The sequence below is a fragment of the Dromiciops gliroides genome, chromosome 1 (genome assembly GCF_019393635.1).
Source record: "Dromiciops gliroides isolate mDroGli1 chromosome 1, mDroGli1.pri, whole genome shotgun sequence".
Lineage (NCBI taxonomy): Eukaryota > Metazoa > Chordata > Mammalia > Microbiotheria > Microbiotheriidae > Dromiciops > Dromiciops gliroides.
Genome location: NC_057861.1, coordinates 151,165,413 through 151,190,476, shown reverse-complemented (window position 1 = coordinate 151,190,476; position 25,064 = coordinate 151,165,413). Strand labels below are relative to the sequence as shown.

The window sequence follows — 25,064 nt, the reverse complement described above, 5'->3', positions numbered from 1 at the left end:
GTTGGAAGACCTTGGTTGCAGTGAAGTGACCTTAGTCAAGTTCCTTAAACTCTTTTAAAGAGTTTTTGTGAACTGTTATTTTAGTTAAGGGTTGTTTTTTTTTAAACTATTCCTCATCTACAGCTAAACCTCAGAATTAAAACTCCATCATATTCTAAATTTGTGTATTATTGTTATCTTTAATCAGATGATGGAGATGTATGATGTTTCTCTCACAACATCCTGGAGCCTAAATTAGTTTCAGCCCCTCCCCCATATCTTGTGCCCTATTTATAATTGGCACAAGTCTGATCTTACTGATGGGATGTAGTTTCTTTGTTCTACTCCCTTTTGGATCACCTTTTTTCCTCCTCTGCACCCTTTCTTCCTCCACATTTCCATTTTTCAGAACATGCCATTTTGTTCATTTATTTATATTCATTCAACATATACCTGAACACCTAGTATGCACAAAAATGCCATTTTCTGTCCCTTGTTAATTTCTAGCTTTTTACGGGTTCCTTGTCTGCATTCCCTTCCATCTACTTTTCAAAGTCCTCTACTCCTCTCACATTAGACACCACATTCACTGCCAAAGCCTAATGCTATAAAGGTTATTAATGCTGTGCATTTTGGTGAAATGCTATCTTCTGCATTCAAAGACCAGGACCAAGACCAGCTTAAAATGTTCTAGTGGGAGTATGCCAGGACTGGTGGAAGAATAGTTAAGAACATTGACAAGAGGCTTAATGGAATTGTTCATGGTTTCCCCCCCTTGTCATATTTACGCTGATGTTAAAAAGAAAAATAATCCAAAGGAATGCAGCAGCCTGAGACATAAATAAACATGCATGTGCCTGAGGAAATGCATTACACTTATGGCAAAATTGCATTATGCTTCAGCCTAATAGATCATGGTGATACCAATTTCATCACATGATTCTCCCTTCACTTGTTTAAATGATCATGCACATTTTTTGCCAGTCAAATAGGGGTAATGCACCAAATATCTACAACACTCCTATAAATAATAAGGGAAAAAATACCAATACAAATTTCTTTAAAAAGCTCTTTCACATGGTTGTATTAATTCTTCCAAGCTGTGGCTACACAACATCGAAGGCATAGGTGGATCTCGTTACATACATGTAACTCCTATCAACATTAACCAGAATTATGTACGCGCCCTTCCCAATGATGTAGTTGGAAAAATCACAGTAGCCATAATTTCGACCTTCCATCCCCCCATCCTCCATACCCACCCACACAGCAAAACAAAGGACCTGTAGAATTTCAGCTTGATTAAAAAAAAATTAACTCACACTCATTAGATCTCTGTAAAAGATATTTTGGTACAACCTTCCTCCAACATTTCCCTTAATATCTATCCTATGTCTTCAAAATGGCTTCATATCTCTCACATCCTCAGAGTTCCCTCCCTGGCCCCTTCCATGAAATAAAATTTGTTATGTATGCCTGATGATGACAGAGGTAAGTAACCAACTTCAAAATCCAAGAAAATACATAATTTTTAAAAGTTATGCTCCCATGATACATCTGGGGCAGGACCTCAAATGATACCAACTACATTTGCAAACTTGGCTGGGTTTTCAATAGTGTGGTCACCCTTGAACCGCCCCCTCCCCCCCATTATACAAGATAATTGATATTATATGAACATGCAAACTAACACCAGAAATCCAACAGTTAATGTTTGTTGTTATTGGTATAGTGTTATATACCAATGCCAGAATTTTAGGAGAGAATGCTGAAAAGTGCCAAAATGTGGTGTGTGTGTGTGTGTGTGTGTGTGTGTGTGTGTGTGTGTGTGTGTGTGTGCATGTTTAAATCTGTTTATATATATATATATATATTTTCTGTCAATGTAGTCCAGGCTGGGAGACTAGAAAACAGTGTTGGCAGGAACCTCAAATTCCTGACCAAACCCTCTTCCACACAATGCCTTGTGAATGAAAGGAACCCAGGCCCTGCAGAGATAGCCCGCTGTCAGGAACCAGACCTGACGTGGGCGGACAGACAGGGCTGGCCTTGCAGGATGTCAGAGCACCACACTGCTACCAGAGATACTGAGTTTTCACACAGGCCAAGACTGGATGTTTTGCTCTTCAGGTAATTAAACAAGGAAGCAGGGCTGCTGTGTATGAGTCTGACCCCACTTGCTGAGGCTCCAGGGTTCTGAATATCAGCTTCCTCTAGAACTGCCTGGAGCAACAACAAGCATCTTCTACTCTTCCCTCCCTTTCCCCCCTCCCTTCTCTGCATTCTCTCCCTCCTCCCTCTTACCTCCTAAAGCTAGCCTCTGAAACAAATCCTCCCCAGAAAGGCAGGCAATCTCACTGCTCAGTGTATATATGTTAAGGAAAGTAGAAAGGGGGGGGGGGGGGGAGTGCCTTCTTGGCAGCAAAAAGTCCATCACTGACTGTTGTTGTTGAGTCATTTCAGTCATGTCTGACTCTTCATGAGCACACACTCTTAGGTTTTCTTGGTGAGGATACTGGAGTGGTTTGCATTTCCTTCTCCAGTGGATTAAGGCAAACAGAAAATAAGTGACTTGCCCAGGGTCACACAGCTAGTGTCTGAGGCCACATTTGAACTCAGGTCTTCCTGACTCTGGCCAGGTGCTCTACCCACTGCACCACCTAGCTGCCCTTATCGCTAACTACTAGCCCCTAAAACAGAAAAGCAAAAGAAATTAACATCTGTCCAGATTCCTATCAGTAACTTTTCTTTAAAACTAGACAGATAATATACATAGATTGTTGTTTGTCTTTCATCCAGGTGATGTCATGATTTGCACTGAACTGGATTGAAGTGAGGGAGGGCTCCAACCTCACTCTCTCCCTCCAGTCATCTGGGTTCAGTGGCCAGATAGATATCAGGACAACTGGAGAAAGCCCCAGATGTTTAAGGCAATTAGGGTTAAGTGACTTGCCCAGGGTCACACAGCTAGTAAGTGTCTGAGGTGATATTTAAACTGAAGTCCTCCCAACTTTAGGGCCAGTGCTCTATTCACTGCACCACCTAGCTGCCCCCATCTACATAGATATATAAAATTATAGCATATATTTTTAAAAACCTCTTTAACATGTAGGGTGTGTGTGTGTGTGTGTGTGTGTGTGTGTGTGTGTGTGTGTGTATTTTCCAAGACAACAAAGCCTATTAACCTTGGGAGATAGGACGAGGACCTAGGTTCAAATCCTAACTCAATTACTAGCTCTGTGACCCTAGGCAAGTCACACACTCTCTCTCACACACACACACACACACACACACACACACACACACACACACACACACACACACACACACACACAAACATCATAATATATATAGGTATGTAGATTGGATAAAGAAATGGCAAACCACTTCAGAGAACCCCAAATGGGGTAACGAAGAGTCAGGTTCTACTGAACAACAGTTATGTAGACACATATAGCTATCTAACTTAAAAAGAAAAGATACTGATAGGAATGTGGACAGATGTTAATTTCTTTTGCTTTCCTATTTTAGGGGGTAGTAGTGATGGACTATATCTACCTAAACGTATCATATATATGGAATAGATCTATGTATCTATATGTATAGATGATAAATAGATGACAGCCTATAAATGGCACAACAAACATGTTTAAAACTCACAACTTGACCTAGATGAGAAAAACAACTCCTCGGTGATTTGGAAAGTAGTTTTCACAAGACTTAAAAATTATCCCCCAGTTAATATAAATATTAATTGATTTGTATTTCTTCTCTCCAAACCTAGGATTTCATCAGTACCAGAAGGCTCTAGCTTTAAAAATTTCCTTCTACTGATGCAGATCTTGCAAATGTTTTTACAGCTGAGTCAGGGACTTGCCCAAGATCACAAAGCCAGGTCTTCCTACACAAGCAGGCCTGTTGGACTTGAAATCCTGCCTCAGACAATTATCAGCTTTGTGACCGTATGCAAGTCGCTTAACTTTTCAGGACCCAGCTCTCACCTGTAAAATGAACAGTTTTAACTCAACAGCCTTTAAGGTCCCTTCTAGTTCTAAATCTACGATACTAGGATCCCTCTTAGCCATTATACCATACCATCTTTTATCCTAAACACCATACCACCCTTTTCCTCACAAATTTTCATTTAAAAAAGAGAGAGAGCAATTTGATCACAATGAACAGACTTTAGTACTAATCTCAAAATACTTCATTTAAAAATAGAATGCATAAGACTGGCTATTTTCAGTTTTCAGATTGAAAATGCTTTACTCTATGTCATTAAAACTTGATATGCTCTATTTTATTCTCCTCTTTCAGAAACCTTATGGTCATTAACTAAATTCCCCAAATGCCTTTGTAGTAATTTTCCTAAGATTCACCCCAAAGCACAGAAATACCACTACCCAAAGAAGTAGTAGGAGCTTTAAAAAAAAATCATACTTGAAAGCAATGATTAGAAACCTATAAATAATATATCCCTTCTTCATCTGAAAATCCATAGAGTAAAATATTGGCTGAAAGAGAGACAGAGACCCAAAGAGAGAGGAGTACAAAAGCCTGCCTGCTTGTCTGTGTTCAACACAAAGAACATTAAATGAAAACAACTGGCCGACTGCCAAATTCCTATAGAGGCAAAGAGATTCAAATAAATTGATTTCACGCATCACACTGACCTGGGATCAGTGTGCAGCGGTACAAGGCGCTCAAAGCTCCATGCGGGGTAAAGCCCATTAATGCTACCCAAGTCCTAGGATATAACCAAGAAAATATGAAAACTCAAAACCTCTCTGAAAAGAGAACTTTTGCTTGAAGAAAATAACTTTCCCTCTATCCTTAATACAGAAATCAATATTTGTGGGAGAACAGCCTTATCATCTGAAGTTACACCCAAATAAAATGTCATTCTTTTTTTTCATTATGTCTAACTTAAAACATGCACTGTGCATGCAGATGGATACCATATGAAGACCACATATGGGATATTTGTGTGTATGTATGTATAAATGTGATTTTAAAGAGACAATTGGCTAAAAAAAAATCCATTTTTCTCTAGGATTCTTTCCTCCTATGCCACTCTTTCCGTTTTGTATAGATTATGGGCTTTCTTTTCTTTGGACTCCAAAAGCTGGATTCCTGCCAACTATTTCTTAGTGGCTTCAAATGGAAAAACTCAGCAGAATGGTCACCACTCAAAAGTATTCTAAATCTGCCTGATCCAAGCTATCAAGGTTCTCCTAGCAGAATTAAAACAAAAGCCAAAACTACTGTATTCTAAAGAGACCAAACAACAAGCAGATTCTAGGTTTAATTACATCAAGGTTTGAGTGTGACTGATTTGTTCCTCCCACCCCATCCCAATCTTCCTATCTCCCTGACCCCCATATTCCACTCTATCACTATCCAGTGACACAGGGAACTGGGCATCTAGCTAAAGGACAGTTTTTCACTCTGGTTAAACTTCTTCCATATCATCTTTAGGCCATTCTCAAAATTCCAGCCCCAGGTTTCCATTTTAAAGAGGCTCCTCACTTTTTTTTTTTTCTGCAGTCCCAGGGCCCCTGAATCTTGTGACTTCCCTCTGAACTTATCCTCAAATGTATATTTTGTTTGTACAGTTATCTCCATGTTGCCTTCCCCATTAGTCTGCTCCTTCAAAGCAGAGGCTGTTGGGGGCAGAGGGGGAGGGGTGTGTTTGTATCCCTAGGGCTTAACTCAGTGACTGGCATATATTAGGTACTTAATAAATGTTAGCTTGGGGGCAGCTAGATGGCGCAGTGGATAGAGCACCGGCCCTGGATTCAGGAGTACCTGAGTTCAAATCTGGCCTCAGACACTTAATGCTTACTAGCTGTGTGACCCTGGGCAAGTCGCTTAACCCCAATTGCCTCACTAAAAAAAAAAAAAAAAAAAAAGTTGGCTTGACTGCCTGAGTAGGAGAATCTGCTAAAGTGGTGGGTCTGAGGTATCTGTAGGATTGAACTATAGATTTACATTTTACAAACATAAATGCTGCAAAGTGGGAGGGAGAAAGGAAGAGGGAGAGACAGAGAGAAAGAGAGGGAAAGAGGAAGGGAAGGAGAGAGAGAGATTCTTGCTTTATACATTACAGCTGTAAATGAAGAGAGAAAAAATATTTTAGATATTTTGAAGAGATTTTTAAATTGAATTAATGATGATTATTACTGCCCCTCCCATACACACTCCAGTAACTATCACTGGCAGAGAGAAGAGGAGAGGAAGAAAATGAGATGAGATCAATATGTGCTGCCTTAGGGGAAAAAATGGAGCTGGGAATTCAATATTTGCATAATACACCAAATAACCCACGTGTATTATGATGTCTGTTCTTGTCATCCATCTTTGCTTTTCATTACAGATCTCCCATGCTGCAATCAAGTTCACTGCCAGCAGGCCACAGGTGTGCACCACATGAGCAGATGAAGCAGTGATATTGATGGGGAGGGGGTAGGGGAGGAGGAGAGGGCAGTGAGGATGGCTCTCTAGAACTACAACACATTTATCCAAGGTGTACTCATGCATCTGTTACCCCCTTTCTTTTTTTAATTTTTAATTAACACCTTGGATGTATTTTCGCACATAAATAAGTGCTGCCCTTAGAGGTCACAGAAGAAGAAAGGAAGAAAATATGAGATATACATTTAACATTCACAGAGCTCCTCCTGTAGTGAAACTTAGGTAAATAATTCCCTAGTGAGTCCCTTTTCTTTCCCTTAAAAAAATAAATTTTTGTGGTCTCTTTCCTTCTAATTATAATACCTCCCATTTATTTATATTAACAACTTTACAAAGCTTCTTTCTCTTCATTATCTCAACGGATCATCCCAACAGCCCTGTCAGGTAAAGAGTATAAGTAATATTATTTCCATTTTACAGATGAAAAACTAAGACTTAAGCAATTTGCCCACAAAAATCAATCACAAGATTCCAACCTGGATGTTTAGAATCCCAGGCCAATGTTCTTTCCACACCCTCCTACCTCTGAAACTCCCTTCTCTTAGAACTTGTAGACCAAAAATCTAACAGCAAAACTACAGTCCATAAAAAAACCCCACAAATTTTATGTAACAGATCACGAAGACCAGAAGGTAATCGACATGCACTTTTATGGGACATGAATAAAGGGACCCCCTCCTTCAAAGATTCTAACATCAGAATGAGTTCATTTTGCCAAGAGATTCAAAAGCACCCCCAAACCAACCCCTCACCACACCACTCACCTTTCTACAACAACAACAAAACAAAGTGCAGAATGGCAAAGAGGCTATCAGGGCCACAAACCAAAATGCCACTGGTAGCAAAGGGGGCAAACACAATTCCCTGCTTTATATTTCAAAGAGCAATGGAGTCAGTGGGACTTTCCTTCTACCCTACTTTCTCAACTTGCTTAGTTATAACACAGGGCTTTCCTGGTCACAGCACCAACCAAGCCAGACTTACTTCCCCACAAGGCTTTGTGATCACTCTAAACTTTGCCCAATTACAAGTTCCCTCCACCCATCCTTGTTCTCCCAGCTCCATTCTGTACAACCTCACTATTCTTTAGACCTCAAAGGGGCTTTTCATGTTGAACCTTCTAGAGTCTGCGCCCCTCAGTTCCATGGACCCACTTTGTTTTTAAACATGCAAACTTTTAAAGAAGCCCCCTGCCAAGTACCTTTTCCCTCCTTTTCTATTTACAATGGTCCTAATATGCAAGCAGCTGGCCAGAATCCTGGTTGTGTGTGGACCTTTTATGGTTCCTAGGAGAGTTTCATGCCCAGCAAGTTACCCTACACTTCATGACATTCACCCATGCATATAAAAACAATCCAGTTCATTCTGAAAAAATAAAAACACTTTTTAAATGGGAAACCACTTTGTTTTTCCCCTATTTAGACAACAAACTGTTTGAGAAAACACCATCTACTAGTTACAATAAACACAGAAATCATGGCATAGCTTTTACTCAACTCAAGTGTTGTTTAGCTCATAGCAGATGTATTATGAAACATGGTAAGAAACACTCCAACAGGAAAATAGAAAGAAAAACTGGTACTTGATCATTTGATATCATCAGACCCAAAGCTATCACGGGTCCCTCTAGAGAACAGATGCACTAGAGAACACACAGCCCTTTGGGAAAAGCCCACCCCCACCAGCATCATCACTACTGAAGTTAAATACTACAGAAAAAAAAAATGGGGCAACTAAACTGAATTTAAAGGATTAATAATAAGGGAGGGGGAGGGGGGAGAAGGGCCAGAACGTAGGAGGGGGGGAAAAATCTTTACAATCACAGTTTATGGGGGAAAGAAAGTAGAGAATTAACTTTCTGAGATGTATGCAAATTGCAAAATCAAAATATTTGTCTGTTCCTTACCTTGACAAAATTCAAAGTTCCCCTTTTTCCGGCAGTCACCTATTACTAAACTCAGTGCTCTCCAAGTGTTTCTTTTGACAGATATCATTCTCCACCAACCGTTCTGCTAATTTCCTCTCCTTTTCTGACTGGGACAGATATTATGTTCACCAGCCCAGAGATCAATCTTTTCTATTGACAACAACAAAGGAAAAAAAAATGCATATCACATCCGGTCTGAAGCACTCACTCTATGCATGAAAACACTAAGCCATTTTTTAAAAAATAGCATCAGATAAATTCTGTCTTTCTAAAACAATGTTACCCAAAGTTTCATAAAAGGGGGCATACTTTAAGGCTTTTTCTAAGTTAATTTTTTTTTCCAAAAAGCCCGCTTTATTTAATTAATTAATCCTTTTACAATGCCTGAGGCAGAGGTGACAATTAAGTGGACATACAAGCATTCCCTCTTTAGACCTAAAATGGATTTCTGAAGAGGCGTGGATTGTAGTGTAGATACTTTAAGAAGATCCTTTATACTTTACCTGTTTCAATAAAGGGATTAAATCATAAGCCTTCCAACCTTACATTTTTTAGGTGATTCTTTGGGTAATAGATGGGACTTCTTTCTATTTTAATTCCCAGAAATTTAGACACAGATGGCAGCTTTAAAGAGGCCATCCAAATGCTTTCACTGACTTGGGATTTAGAAAATCACAAGTTCATAGATTTAGAGAGCTGCTAGTGACCCTTAGAGGTCAAATCTTTCCCTTTACAGAAGAGGAGTTGAGGCCCAGAGAGGCTGATTTGCCCAAGGTCACAGAGATAGGTGACAGTGGAGGGATCTAAACACAGGTCAGCATTTCTTTCCATTGTGTGATGTTGCCACTATTTAAGAATAATAGCTATTACCCAGGAAAGTTAAAAACATCCACCAACAGTCAAAGAGGGATTTTTACCCATACATGGGCATATGCCTCATACAACAGAAGTCACAAGATAATTGTTTTAAAGAATGTGGATAGCACAGAAATAATGGTGAATTATAATGCCATACACATCTCTCTGACCAGAGGTCTACTGACGTTCACTCCTTTTGTTTAATTTTCTCATTAACCAAGAAATACAAGCAACAACCCCAAAAGTCTGTTTCCCTTGTTCAGTAAGGCCATTTAAGATGATCACTTAAAGAATTAACTCTGAAATAGAACCTGTGAAGATAGGAAAAGTTCAAATAACAACACTGAGTGAAAAGTGAATAGAGAGATGTCAATTCTCTGGTCACTGAAAAAGGGAGAACATGCACACATTGCTGGCTTTGGAACTTAGCTATCTGGTGATGATAGGCAAGATACTTGGCCTCTCTGGCCATCAGTTCCCTTTCCTATAAAGTAAGGCTACTGAGGCAACCTGAGAGTCAGGAAAATGGATTCAAGTCCTATTCTGGCTTTATGGAAACTAGGTAACTTTCCCCACCTCCCCATACCCCTACACAACTCTAAGAATTGCTGAGAAGGTGCAGCAGTTTCCTCACTTGAACATCAATAAAGTCAAAGGGATACACTTATTTATTGGTCCTCGAAACTACAATTATTATTAGTTTCCATAATTATTACTCTCAATTGGTTTGTTACATGTCACATCCTTGCAGAATGAAAGATATCATTTCCCTCTAAGACAAACCAAATCCCTACATATGTCCCTTACCATTAACATGCAATGTTATACAACTGAGTGGTTTAGTAAGCAAGCACCAAACATTTATTAAATGCTTCAGATGCTCCAGGTACTGTATTTATTTTTCTTTATGCTGATGATTAAATAGACAATGCCTGGGGAGAAGTACAATTCTTATACTGAATCATAAGTCAAGCTCGGAAAGGTTCTAAGCAAGCTGGAGAGGCTCCAAGTACAGTGCCAGGGACAGTGTTTGTGCTTCTTGGACCAGACCCACTTAAACCAGAGAGGCTCATTACCAGTAAATTGGCCACTAGGTGATGCATTTTTGGACCACAGAAACCCATGAAACAAAAGCACCATTAGTAATAAATTTCACTGTTTCTACAAAAACAATCTACAGGTCATCATCAGTGAGGACTTGGAAATATTTACTTAGTCATGGATTCTCTTTTAATTGGATACAACAATTTGGATCTTTTATTTAAGTAAAAATATTCCAAGTTGAAAAAGGAAAATTCTCAATATAATGGGATTATGATGGTCTGCACTCCAACAAACCCATCAAATTATCTCAAAGAATCTGGCAATGATGATACTTAATTGTTTTTGTTTGGGATAAATACCCCAACCCAGAATGCATAGAAGGAAGAAAGGCATGTATGTACAAATTTGCAGCATCTAATACTATACTGCTTTAAAATGCCATTTTTTTTTCTCACTACTAATAACTAGCCACATCTCTGACCATGTTTAGGTCTTTTAAATGTTGTTTTGCCATTGGCAAAATTTAAAAATCACTCCATAAAGTGAATATGATTTCCATGGTTTACTGAACTTTAAATAAGTATATTTTCTTAGAATAAGAAATTAATTAGCTAGGAGTAATTTGAAAACTTTTCCCCCAAAACACAGTTTGATGATTTAAAGTTAAAAACCTGGTTGGGGAAGGAGCTTGAAAAGGTTTGAGTTGTTTTAATATAATTTTCTAAAAAAACTGCCAATCACTAAAATGTCCAAAATTCTGAATTCCCTGTACAACTTCCATGTACACTTCAAAAAATTACTATTATTATTTTTTAAAACCAAATAATGTCTATATCATGTTCAGTGACCTTTCACCAAAGATGTAATGGAATTTCTCTTCAGACAATAAACACCTATGAGATAGATATGTGCCAACCCTCAAATTCCTTAATCCCCAAAATTCCTTGCTTTGCATCTCAACTTGTCTTCACTTATATACTGGTATGTTCTTAACAGAATTAAGGTATTCTTACAACTCCTACTTCAGTATGACATACACACATATGCCACACTTATATACATATGTGTTTTTTCTGTGTTGTGTCAAACTAAAATGTTTTTCTAATTATATATTTGCCTTCAAACTTGCTTCTCAAATCAAGAACATTCCTCCACACATAAGGTTTCTATTATACATGTGTATACATGTAGACACACACACAAAAGATACATACATGTATATATTATTGTTGACTTATTTCAGTTCTGTCTAACTCTTTGTGACCCCATGTGGGGTTTTCTTGGCAGTCATTTAAGCTATAAAAGCTTAAAATTTGGGGACTCTGTGTGTGTGTGTGTGTGTGTGTGTGCGCGCGCGCGCTCTATGATGGAGAATGCTCTAAACTAAACGCATAGAACTCTCTTCTATGCAAGTTATAAAAGAGTTTGCAAAGGGTTACAAAAGCTGGATGGGACCTCAGAGGTCATCCAATTCAACTGGTACCGTACCAACGTAAAGGAAATCATGATGTAATGAGTGAGAATCATAAAATTTAGGTTTAAGCATGTTGTTATCCCCATTCCATAATTCCTAAAAAGAAAACTTTAGTACATTCTACCTTGAAACTCTTTTTGAGTTTATCACTGAACTTCCCATCTGTGTCTTCATTTATAATACCTATGTGAATTGGGTATTTTGTATTCACTGGAATCCCACTGGTACTCAAATACAATATTCCCAGACCCTTAAACCACATGCAGTTTGAAAGCACCATACTAGGCTGATTGAAACCAAATCCAAGATCCGCCCCCACCTGCATACTTTATATTCGAAAGAGCCTATTTTATGAATCAATGCTCAATATTAGCTTTTTTTTAGAAATTTCTGTTGGACCTTAAGCTGAATGATGAGGGAGTTCATTTTATTAGCATGAACCTTAGTATTGACAAACAACTATACAGTAATGCAAAAAAATAACAAGTAATATGAAAAATGCCACTTGAGTGTTTCCACCCTCTAGTTACTCAGTCATATTCAAATGATACATATCTTTACATGCAAGATAAGAGTCTTGGATGACCCCTGCTCCTCCCACCCAATTTGTAAAACCTTCTTACTACAATGTACTTTCAAGATGATTTCAAAAGCTATACTTCACCCACAGTAGAGCATCTCAACAATTTGTAGTTCTACAAGAGCATTATTGAAAAAAAAAAAAAGAGCTCAGCATGTTGTATTGCCATGGAAATTGTGGAAAACATACATTCCCAAACAAATATTACTTTTTCTCAATGGTATGAAGTAATGAAAACCACATGTGTAAATCTGCGATCCGTGCAGTAGTTCAAGCTGCAGCTGATCGAAAATACAGAAAGTGAACTCTGCTATATAAAGGATTCTTGTTACAGAAATATAATGTGAAAACCAGATGCAGACAGAAAACCTTAATCACAGATGGGAATGTAATCACTGGCATACAGAATACTTTTTTGATCAATCTTAACCATATGCGCGATGTATTTATTTTCTAAGGAATGCAATAACTGGAGAGAACCTTCCATTTGAATTCGGTTAACCTCATATTTATAATGCTTTTATCTTACTCCCACATCCCTCCAATGTATAAGCTGAGCCAAGGTTTTAAAAGGAAGAGTCGCTGGCCTTGGCAAATCATTCTTGTATCAGTTTATCTTTCAAAAATTTAATAGGATGTAAAGACTACACATATCAGAGTCAACCTCAAAAGAAATCAAATGCAGTTACCCATTACTGTATTTCTCAATCATTGCCAGGAATCCCTTCACTGCCTAAACACATTTCTCAAGAGAATTATTCTACCACTTGGGTCAATGTTTCCTTTAGTATATGATGCATAGTTATTCAAAAATTCAGGATTAAACACCTCTTATTTCTGTCAAGTTTAGTTGGAATCAAATCTTAACTGTCTAATTTCTCTTCCTCTCTTTACTGAATTCTATGGCTTCAGAAGTGCCCCTCTTCATAAATGAAAATAGGATTTTATTTTCTCTTTCTAGATATAGCATAAGTGAAACAGGACTGGCTAGAAAACCATCAAATAAGAGCAATAATAATAAGAATGCCATTTTATATGTGTAAAGTGTTTGACAGGTTTTCAAAGCTATCTCCCATACTCACTGTGTGACAAAATTCTCCAAAGTCACACTCCCTGATAGCAGGTGAGATGCTCGAGGGGACTAAACTCTTTCAAACCACATAGGGTAGAGTTGGGGACTCAGAGGAACCTTCATAGAGATGGCTTTTTGCTTCATGAAAACACTAAACTTACCACCAGGAGGTGATTTTGGTAAGAAGGGAAACAGAGGTCTATTTTCAAAGCCTATGTAAACTGGATGATGATCCACTATTTGTATAAAATAACTTGACCTACAAACCACTTTCAATTTTTTAAATAATGAAAAGAATTCTCCCTGTTCTCTGTGAGGCATTTACAAATGCCAACAACAAACCCTAACCTTCCTAAACTTACTCCTCTCCTGGCTTCTTAGCTAACCCATGGTCACCTATCCTTACTGTCCTTTCTCCATCTTCTTTTGTGCATGCCTTTTTATTAAGAGCTTACCATGAATCATGTATCAACATGTGGACCTCTGCCAAGGATCTGTCCTGGGACACTCCCCCCCCCCACCCCTCTCCTCCTTACCTTTCTACTTTTGGCTATATCAAACACTCTTATTTCTTCCATTATTTCCTCTGTGGATGGCTTCCAAACCTGCTTCCCACCCTGACCTCTCCTAGAAATACCAGTTCCAAATTTCAAGAACTGAAAGGAATTTTCTAGAAAGGTTGCCCTAGTGGGAAAGCTGGGATTTGAATTCAGCTTCTTCTGAAGCTAAAAAGAACACTCAAACATCGGGGTTTTTTGTTTGTGTTTTTGCTTTTGGTTTTGGTTTTTTGGTGAGGCATTTGGGGTTAAGTGACTTGCCCAGGATCACACAGCTAGTAAGTGTCAAGTGTCTGAGGCCGGCTTTGAACTCGGGTCCTCCTGAATCCAGGGCCAGTGCTTTATCCACTCTGCCACCTAGCTGCCCCTCAAACATCGTTTTAATCACGTCACCCTTCCTGATCAAAAAATTTTCATTGGCTAGAATGCTGGAGTTGGAGTCAAGAAAACATGAATACAGGGGGCAGCTAGGTGGCACAGTGCAAAGAGCACTCACTGGTCCTGGATTCAGGGAGGACCTGAGTTCAAATCCGGCCTCAGACACTTGACACTTACTAGTTGTGTGACCCTGGGCAAGTCACTTAACCCCAGTTGCCTCACCCCAAAAAAAATGTATTGGGGCAGCTAGGTAGCACAGTGGATAAAGCACCAGCCCTGGATTCAGGAGTACCTGAGTTCAAATTTGGCCTCAGACACTTGACACTTACTAGCTGTATGACCCTGGGCAAGTCTTAACCCCCACTGCCCCGCCAAAAAAAGAGAAAAAAAAAAAAGAAAACAGGAGTCCAAATCCAGCCTTTAATTCTTATTAATTATATAACCCTTAGCAAATCACTTAACCTCTCCAATTGTCAGTTTCCTCATCTGTAAAATTGGAATCTTTAATAATAGGTTCAGCAACTTAACCTATTGATAAAAAAGTTTTGCAAACTTTAAAGAGGCATATAAATGTCTGTTGCTGTTGTTATTGTTAGCCTAATATTCTTGTTCTAAGCTCTCGGCAACTTGGTCTCATAAACCTCTCAGTTCCTATCGCCTGCTATTCTTCGAGACCAAATAAATGCCCAATCTAACTTAACTGCCCTGGTTGCCATCTCTAAAAATCTATTTTGTGTTTTATCTTCTCTGCATTATGCCATTCCTCACCCCCATTAGATGCCCCCCACACACACACATCCACATAGTAAACTTCTACAAAAATCCAGCTCAAAGTCCCATCTCTTCTATGGGCTTATCCCTAATATACCCTGACCAGGCAAGATCTTTCCTCTCCAGTGAGCATCTTATAACATTTACCTTTTGCTCCTTTTTATTTGGTTCTATACTGCCTTTTTATTGTAGTTATTTTTGTAGCGGTTATCTCTATAAGTAGGCTGCAATTTACTGAAGGGCACAGTACACCATCCGTCTTCATTCTGTCCCATTCTATTCCCCTTCTCTCCCCAGTGCCAAACAATAGAAATATCTGTTTGTTATTTTAAGCTCATCTTTTTTTGATTTGTGTGAAGGGAAGTTTTATTCAAATTCCTTTACATGTCATTTGAAGGAATGAGTTAATCACAAGGCAGTGGATCCAGGAGTGATTTATTCTGAGGGGGTTACAGGGTTGTATGACCAAAGATGCTTATAAACTAGGTATTTAAAGTAATAGGATGTTACAAAAATGTAATCTCTCTGTTCAGGTGTACCAACGATTGAATTTGCAAAGAACAAAATCTCCTTAACCATAATTAATTTCCTACTTGCTGAACACTTCAACTTGATCAGCTCTTAACATTTAGTATTGGAAGATAGCATAGCTTCCCATTTAGTGCCTGTTTTAGCTCTATGGCTTTGAGCCTAAAATAGCAAGGGGCTACCATTCAATTTGCCCAGGGGGATTCAGAAACTCAGAGGAATAATTACTTTATTTTTTCCTTCTGAAATCCGCCACCACACTTCTGAGTGATTAGAAACACTTCTTGAAGTCTTCAGTCATATACTTAAACCAAAATGTATGAGGTTTTTAAAAAAAAATAGGTTCAATATTAAAAAAAAAAAAAATAGGGGCCCAAAGTTCCCAGCCATTTATAAAAAAGAACCAGTTTGGTACAACAAAGGAGGAAGGAGGCAATGAAAACTCATGCTTTGTATCATTTTTTTTCTTGGTTCTTTTCCTCATCTAATTTCATCTGTGAGAGCCTGTCCCTGGAGGACAAGGGAAGAGAGAACCAATTATATCCAGAGGCTAGTTTCTCCAAAATGAAGGCATCTGTTCCATGCCAACGACTTCCACATGGAGGAAAAACAGAACTTTGAAGGCATCTGTGTTCATAGTTGACAGTCACAGATCTTAGGGTCTACTATAATTGCCTAGCTGCAAACATGATGTGGATGTGGTTTGCTGCTGCTGTTGCTGCTATGGATGGTTCATGAAATCCCATTCTTTAGACAGGTCTCTATAATTTAGTAGCATCTCTAGGATAAAGAGTTTTCCTAATAAATTAGGGGAAGCTATACTTTCTTTAGCTAGGGTGTATTCTGTTGGCATGTTTGAGGCCAGCCTTGCCCAAAAACAAAGTAGAAAGTTGTCTACACGGAAAGGTTTGAAAGACTTCAAGAACCACTATGCCCCCCTCCCCAAAATATAGACACACAAAATGGGGGATGGGGAGGTCTTTTCCATTTCCCCCTTGAATTCTCATTTTGCTCACTACTCTCAAGTCCCTGGGAGACAGTAGGCACTGTGAGTCGGTGTAATGTCTGGAATCAGAAAGACATGGATTTACAAACAAATACTCTGTGAACTTGTGCAAAGCACTGAACATTTCTGAGCCTCAGTTTCCTCATCTGCAAAAGGAGGTTGGGCTAGATGACCTCTAAGTTCTACATTTAGGTAACTGTGTGAGCTGTCAAAGCTTTAGTGGGGATTAGTTCGGTGACCTAGGAGGGCCCAGAAGGATTGAGGGACAAAGTGCAGGTAACTTTTGGGGTTTTTTTGGTTTTTTTGCAGGGCAATGGGGGTTAAGTAACTTGCCCAGGGTCACACAGCTAGTAAGTGTCAAGTGTCTGAGGCCGGATTTGAACTCAGGTACTCCTGAATCCAGTGCTGGTGCTTAATCCACTGCGCCACCTAGCCGCCCCCTTTTTGTTTTTTAAAGTGCAGGTAACTTTTAATGAGCAGTAGGAAGCAGAGGAAGGTGCAGAGAAACTCTGAGAAGATGTTGAGCATCGAGATTACCTGAGGAGGGCCAATCCCCCAAGTCATGTGCTACAAAGGTGTGGGGGCCCAAGCATCTGAGAACCACCTCAGGGGACTGAGCATCTTGTGGGAGCATACTAAGGGATGAGGAAGATGATGGTCACTGAAGATAAACTACCAAAGTGTCAACTCCAACAAGAGTAGCCCTTCTTTATGGTCTTTGTCACTGATTATCTTTACAAATGTATTATTAAAACTGGAGTTCTCACCAGGGCAGTCAGTCAGTTGTTGCAGTGGATAGAGCTCTGGGCCTGGAGTCAAGAAGACTCCTCTTCCTGAGTTCTAATCTTAACTCAATTACTTACTAGCTGTGTGACACCAGGCAAGTCCTTTAACCCCTTTTGCCTCAGTTTCCTCATCTATAAAATGAGCTGGAGAAAGAAATGGCAAACCACATGGGGTCTCAAAGTTGAACATAAGCTTTCACCAACTAGTCAGTCAGTCTGTGTTCTCTTCAAGTAGACATTTCACAAATAAAAGGCAAGTACTTTACTTTAAAGAAATTTGCTTATGGAATTAAAATGGGTGCATTTTATTTTTGAAAAACAATACAGGTACACAAAAAAACAATAGGATCCTGTTAAAACAACATTATTAGGCTAATTTTAAATGCAAAAGATTTTGGTTATTCTCTTCTATGAACTTTTATCAGGCAAAATTGGTATCAGAGAGGGGTATCTGTTTAAGAAAGAAAAAAGAACCTCAAGAATGAAACATTTTAGAGAAATTTCTAAATCTGCCTTAAGATCAAAGATTAAAAATAGATTGACTGGGGCAGCTAGGTGGCACAGTGGATGGAGCACCGGCCCTGGATTCAGGAGGGCCTGAGTTCAAATCTGACCTCAGACACTTAACACTTACTAGCTGTGTGACCCTGGGCAAGTCACTTAACCCCAAATGCCTCACCCAAAAAAAAAAAATTGATTGACTGCTATTTCCCCCAGATTGAAAGTAAGAAACTAAGACAAATTTGCTGTGTATACTAAAGTTTTTTGGAGTTTTTTAGGTTTCCTGTGCATTTTATTTTTATTTATTTATTTTTTGAAAGTCATAAAATTTATTTAAATGTCACCATTTAAATACTGTGCCATGGTAGTAAACAGAATTATGAAATGAATGGTGAAGCTGATAATAAAGTATACATAATACTGCTGCACAACTTTTTTATGAAGCTATCGAGAGATGTTTGGACAGTGGCTTTCTTTTTTCCCTTTCTTATATTTAACAACAGCAGGCAATTATTATCCTCAATTAATCTTTGAACTTTAAAAAATCTTGAAGCATTTGGATCCATCTTTTCAATGCAAAAAAAAAAAAATTTACTCAAAACGATGAAATGCTTCTGCCAGTTGTTTCACTGCAAACCTTTTTGATTCCACCTCCATAACAAATATACTTAAAGTTTTGAAGGAACTCTGCCCTTGGGGCCCAAGACTCTGGAATCTCCTTAGAGGCAAAACCACTTCAAGAGTTTCTTGGGTCTGTAAGTAACTACAGCTTCTTCTATCTTAGAATCAGAGAGTGATCTCAGAGCTGAAAGGAGGTTGAGAAGTCATCCAGTCCAATCCTACCTAAGTAGGATAGGACCCTGGAAACAGGAAGTCGTCCGGCATATGAAAAGAGGAAACATGCCACCATCTGATAAAGCACATTCTACCCTCCCACAGCTCTTCAAATAACAGTATAAACTTCATGTCCCCTAAGATCCCAGATTTAGAACTGGAAGCTGATTTGGAAGGGCCATTAATTGCAACCTCCTCATTTCACAGATAAGTAAACTGGTGCTCAGGGAGAGTGAGTGACTTGTCCAAGGTCACAAAGCTAGTGTCTGAGGCAGTTTTCCTGACTCCAGGCCCAGGGCACTATCCTATGACCCTGCCACTAGCTGCCTTCTAATTGTTCTTCTCTTCAAGGCTTTACTGAATAGTGCTTTAGGGAAACTCTCTCAATGGCAAGTGTTTTTGCCTTGGGTTTCCTACTGTCCCTCTCTTTTAGTAACCCTTTGCCATCTGGTTTCTACCTCCACCAGTTTAACCTACTGAAAAACTGCTTTCAGGGGCAGCTAGCTGTGTGACCCTGGGCAAGTCACTTAACTCCAATTGCCCTGAAAAAAAAAAAAAAACAAGAAAAGAAAATCTGCTTTCAAGGGTGATCCACCAGAACCTTGCCTAGAAATTTTGGTTCCTAGAACAAGCAGAATAATATGAACCTGGCAAATTTAAATTTATGTGAAAAGGATACAGGATGTCAGTAGGGCAAATTCAACTGAATGGGCAGACTCCATATGCCAATAGGGAAGGAAACCAGGGACACTGCCACTGTTGTCTGCCAAGAAAGAACTTAGGATACCAACAGGCTGCTGCTGAGATGGACACATCCTGAGGTAGCTAGGGAGGGGAGGCAAGAGTAGGAAAAATTGGGCCTACCAGGGAAAGCAGATGTGACAACTGGAATTTTCCTAATTTAAAAATAAATTATTATTGTGATTCTCATTACTGTAAGACTTTTTTTTTGGGGGGGGGCAATGAGGGTTAAGTGACTTGCCCAGGGTCACACAACTAGTAAGTGTCAAGTGTCTGAGGCCAGATTTGAACTCAGATCCTCCTGAATCCAGGGCCAGTGTTCTATCCACAGTGCCACCTAAGCTGCCCCGATTCTCATTACTGTAAAAACTTTTTTGACCTCTAAATTTCAATATCCTAACCCAACACCATAACTGTCCCAACCTAGATATGACACTGGTCACCAATGAGCTCCTAATTACCAAATATAGTTCTTTTTTAAAGTTCTTATCACCTCTGACTACCTCTGCATCCTTCAAAACTGCTTAGTGTCCTATTCCTTTGGAAGTCTTTCTTAAGCTAATGGTTATGATACAACAAACACTCTCTGTTAGAGCTTCCTTCTCTGAATGCTCTTCCAGTCTCTTCTCTCATACACCTAAATGGGACCAATACTCAATGCATAGTCCTCAGATCTCTGCTTGCCTCCCTCCACACCAGTGGCTCTTAATCTTGTGTGTGTGTGTGTGTGTGTGTGTGTGTGTGTGTGTGTGTGTGTGTGTGTGAGAGAGAGAGAGAGATGGACCCCTTTAACAGTCCAAACAGTCCAATGAAGCCTATGAACCCCTTCTCAAAGCTTTTTATAATATATATAAATAATTGGATTACTGAGGAGACCCATTATATTATTATTGTTATAGTATAATTAAATTATATTAAATCACAAAATTTTTCACATCCAAACACATGGGCCCCGTTATCTGTCCATGGACCACCTTGGCCTCCAGGAACCCCAGATTAAGAAGCTTTTCTCTACACCCTTTCCTTTTACTGTCTTCACCTACTATTATAGTTTCAATTATCACCTCAATTAACTTGGGTCTAAACCCCACCTCTGATGTTTACCACCTATGTAGAGCAAGTCATTTAATTACACTGGGCTTCAGTTTCTTCATCTGTTAAAAAGGGAGGAGGATGGGGGCGGCTAGGTGGTGCAGTGGATAGAGCACCAGCCCTGGAGTCAGGAGTAGAGTACCTGAGTTCAAATCCGGCCTCAGACACTTAACACTTACTAGCTGTGTGACTTTGGGCAAGTCACTTAACCCCAATTGCCTCACTTAAAAAAAAAAAAAAGGGAGGAGGATGCACTAGATCACCCTCAGATAGCCTTTCCATCTCTAGACCTATGATCTGTGAGATGATTTTCCAAATCTGTATCTCCAATCTGACTTCTAAAGTTGTGTCAAGGAATCTTTAAACTTGTGGGTTGGAGATGAACTAGGTTCTTGGACATAGGAGAGAAGAACATGTAACTGCCCTGCTTGTCATGGGCTCAATCAGGGCTTCCTGCCCTGTGGCCTGGCCCATGATCAGCAAGAATGGACAACCAAAGTGGGAAGTCAAATCTAAAGGACCCAGAGTTGCATTTACTGCCACTGAGTCCCATATGCCCTAAGTTCCCCACCTAAATTACAATAAGAGATCACCTCCTCCTTTCTCTGCATGGAGAACTTCATTTGACTCAATAATGCCACACACCTTTTTGCCACATACACACACTCTTCAGAGGTAGAGGTGAGAGCAATGGTGCATGCATCACTGGACAGCCCTGGTCTTAGCAACTGGTAAGCTCTCCCATACATTTTGCATCTCAGCAGCCCCTGGTGACACCCTTATTTGTGCTGGGCCTCACCCCACCATCAGCACATGCCCATTGTTATGCCTACCTATAGAAACAAAGGGATGGTGATGGTATAAAAAGGCGGCCACCATCCTAGTGTCCCAGAAAGCATGGCCTAACCAGCATCTCATTCACAGTAGCTAAGGTCGTAGAAAAGTTGTCTATATTCTTTGCCTCTTCCAATTCACTTCTCACCTCTTGAAATCATGCCACACAATTGAACTTGCTCTCTTCAAGATTATCAACAAATCTCTAAACTTCTAATTGTCTTCTTTCTGGACCCTCCTTGGTGGTTGACAACACTGATCAGTCCCTGGCTCCTGAACACTTTCTCCACACTCTGTTTTTAAGACTGTACTGTCTCCTGGCTCTCCTTAAATCTGGCAAACCATTCTCTCAGCCTTCTTTGCTGGGATCATTAGCAATGACTTGCCCTTTGCACCATAAGGTTCTGTCATGAACACTGTCCCATTCTTTCTCTATATTCTCTCTCAGAAATCTCATCAGTTTCTACATTTCCACACAAACTACCAGTTGTTTGCAGATTACTCTCTTCTAAATTCTAGACATACTTGCCAAATGTTTACTGAACTTTTCTACCCATATATACATACCATTGTAATCTCAAACTCAACATGTCCAAAATGGAAATTCTCTCCCCTTATCCCAACGCACCCCTTGTTCCAAGTTTCCCTATTTCTGTTGAGGGTACCACCATCTCTCCTCACAACCCTGGAGTCATTCTTGACTTTTCCCTCCCCATATCTAATCAGGTACAGCCTTATTCTATCTCCATAACATTCCTCATCTCTACCTAACTCTATTCACATAGCCAATTTAACTTAGGCTCTAATTGCCTCTTGCTTGAACTATTACCACAGCCTACTAACTGGGCTCCTGAATTCATCTTCTCCACAGTTCCCCAAATAACCTTCCTAAAGCATTTCCCTGCTATGGAATATCATATAGCTATCTATTGCCTCTAGGATAAAATATTAAATTTTTCAACTTGTCATTTAAAGCCCACCCTTCGTAATCTGAGGCAGCCAACTTCCCTAGGCTTATTATGTATTATACACACAGTCACATGTTTGCTGTTTGCCATAGTTGGCATTCCATCTCCTGCCTACAGGGCTTTGCATTGCTTCCTCCTAACCTCCATCTCTTAGAATCTTTACTTTCTTTCAAGGTCCAGAAAAATCGTCCAGACTCTGTTCCAGTTGTTACTGTTCTCTTCAAGTTATCATATATATATATATATATATATATATATATATATATATATATATATATATATATATACACACACACACACATATATATATATACACACACATACATACATACACAACACACACACACACACACACACTTTTATCCTACCAATAGAATGCAAAGTCCTTGAGGAAACACATTTGATTTGATTTCCCCCCATACCCAAAGCCTAGCTAGCACAGTATCTTGCACAAAGTACTTAAAAGGAATGTTTGTTGCAATGGATTGGAAACTACCTTGTGATCCTCAGTAGAATTCTTCACCTCCTCATACCAGTGTCCTGTTTTTTACAACCAGTGCTCCCCTCCCCTGCTCCCAACCTCTTCCTAGCCTCTTGTAGGAGGCTCAAAAACCCCTATTATGGTTCCAGTTCATCTCAGTTTCCCTGTTCCAGTCATTGTTATCATTATTCCTTCAATCTAGGTTTGAAATCTGCCAAGTCATCTTAGTTGCTCCCTTTCCCTGCTCCTCTACCATCCAATCAATTACAAAAATCTGTTAACTCCTCCATAAATCTAGCTTTTGTTCTCTCTAGCTACCATTGCCTCTAACCTAATTATGTTCCTTATCACTTCTTACCTACATTACTGTAATACTTTTTGACTGGTCTCCATGCCTTTAACTTCTTCCCCATTTTGATCCATTCTAAATAATATGAACAGTTAAAGCTTCCTAAAAGAAATTTTTGATAATGCTATTCTCCCAACATGCAGTGATTAAGTATTATACAAAACTGGCTAAAAAATAAATCCCAATATCATCCCATTCTCTACTACAAGGGTTCTTAATCTGGGGTTCATGGACTCCAAAACTGTGTGTGTGTGTGTGTGTATACACACATACATATATACATGCATATATACATATATATTCTGATAACAGCATGTTAGTGTAATTGGTTTCATTTTTAATTCTATGTATTTTATTTTATCCCTTTAAAAACATATCCTGAGAAAAGGTCTCAAGGCTTCACTACACTACCCAAAGTTTCCATGACACACAAAAGATAAAGAACCCCTTACTCTACAGAATAAGATCTTTAACTTGCTTTAACTTGGTGTTTAAGATCTTCCATAACCTACCTTTGAAAGCTTATTTCTGACCTCATGGTCTCTATTTTTCTACCTGAACATTCCATCCTTTTCAATCTATTAGAAAACTTGCATTTTCCCACCCCAACACTACTGCCTTTCTCACTACCTAGTATGCCTAGCCAAAATTGACCTGCATCCCTCAAAGCATAACTCAAACTCCATTTCAAAGACTTCCATGAATACTGCAACATCAATATTAAAGCAGCAAGTTTTTTGTTGTCTTGGGTTTGTTTTGTTTTAATGAATAACTGTGTCAGTCACTAGGGACAGAGAAACAGGATACAAGTTTTACCCTCAACTTACAAAGGGTCCATGGAGAAATTATAAGAATTATCTCAGTGATAACGTGTGCTGAGCCTCAGTTTCTGCACTTTTTTTAATGGGATAGGGTCTGTAAGAGCTCACCTTCCAGGGTAGTCACAGTGATCAAATGAAATATCTATAAAGCACTTTGTAAAGTGCTAAATTGATGAATTTCAGCTATTATCAACAGGCAGAGATCAAGGGGAATTATGTCCAGGCATGTGAACCAAGGCACAAGATCTGGAGAAGACAGGATGAGAATGGGAGAAGGAAGAAGAGGGTGGTAAGTAATGCAGTTTGCCAAGAAAACTGAATCTGTGAACAGCAGTTTAAGAAAATTGGAGAGGTAAGTAGAATCCAAACTGTGCGAGTCTTAGAAAGCAAATGTAAAGAATGTAAGATTTGGGGAAATCACTGAATGTTACTGAATTGAGCTATGCCATGATCCGAGAGGGAATGTTAAAATGAGTTAGGCAATACATTGAGGGACTCACTGAAGACTGCATAGACTGGAGGCAAGATGACGAGTTATGGTAGGTATTATTTCAGTAGTCTAGACAAGACTAGATGAGGTCTAAAAATTGGTGATTTCAGTAAAACTGGATAAGAAAGTTTTTGGTTTGGTTTTGGTTTGGTTTTTTTGCAGGGCAATGAGGGTTAAGTGACTTGCCCGGGGTCACACAGCTAGTAAGTGTCAAGTGTCTGAGGCCGGATTTGAACTCAGGTTCTCCCTGAATCCAGGGATGGTACTTTATTCACTGCGCCACCTAGCTGCCCCCTGGATAAGAGAGTTTTGATGCAAGATATTTCATACATAGAAACAAACAGGATTTTAGACATAGGGAAGAAAAGACGATTCTGAGGTTATAAGCCTAGGATCCAGAAATAAAGCAGTTGGGGGGGGAGAAAACGATGTATTCTATTTTAGACAGATTGAATTTAAGGTTATAAGGGATATCCAGTACACAGTTGAAAAAATACTAAACTGGGCTCTGGGGAAAAGT

At 39.3% G+C, this 25,064-nt stretch overlaps 1 protein-coding gene across 5 annotated transcripts in view; it reads right to left on the bottom strand.

Annotated features, from left to right (window-relative positions):
* Nucleotides 1-25,064, bottom strand: part of RUNX1T1 (RUNX1 partner transcriptional co-repressor 1) — a 178,396-nt gene that overhangs the window by 133,417 nt on the left and 19,915 nt on the right. For 3 of the 5 annotated variants that reach the window (XM_043976908.1, XM_043976906.1, XM_043976909.1), the window contains one exon: nt 8,360-8,530. The exons of the other annotated variants lie outside the window; for them this stretch is intronic. In XM_043976908.1, coding sequence (XP_043832843.1) covers nt 8,360-8,447 — 88 coding nt within the window. In that variant the 5' untranslated portion in view covers nt 8,448-8,530. The remainder of the gene's footprint in view (nt 1-8,359; nt 8,531-25,064) is intronic. 5 annotated transcript variants of the gene reach the window in all.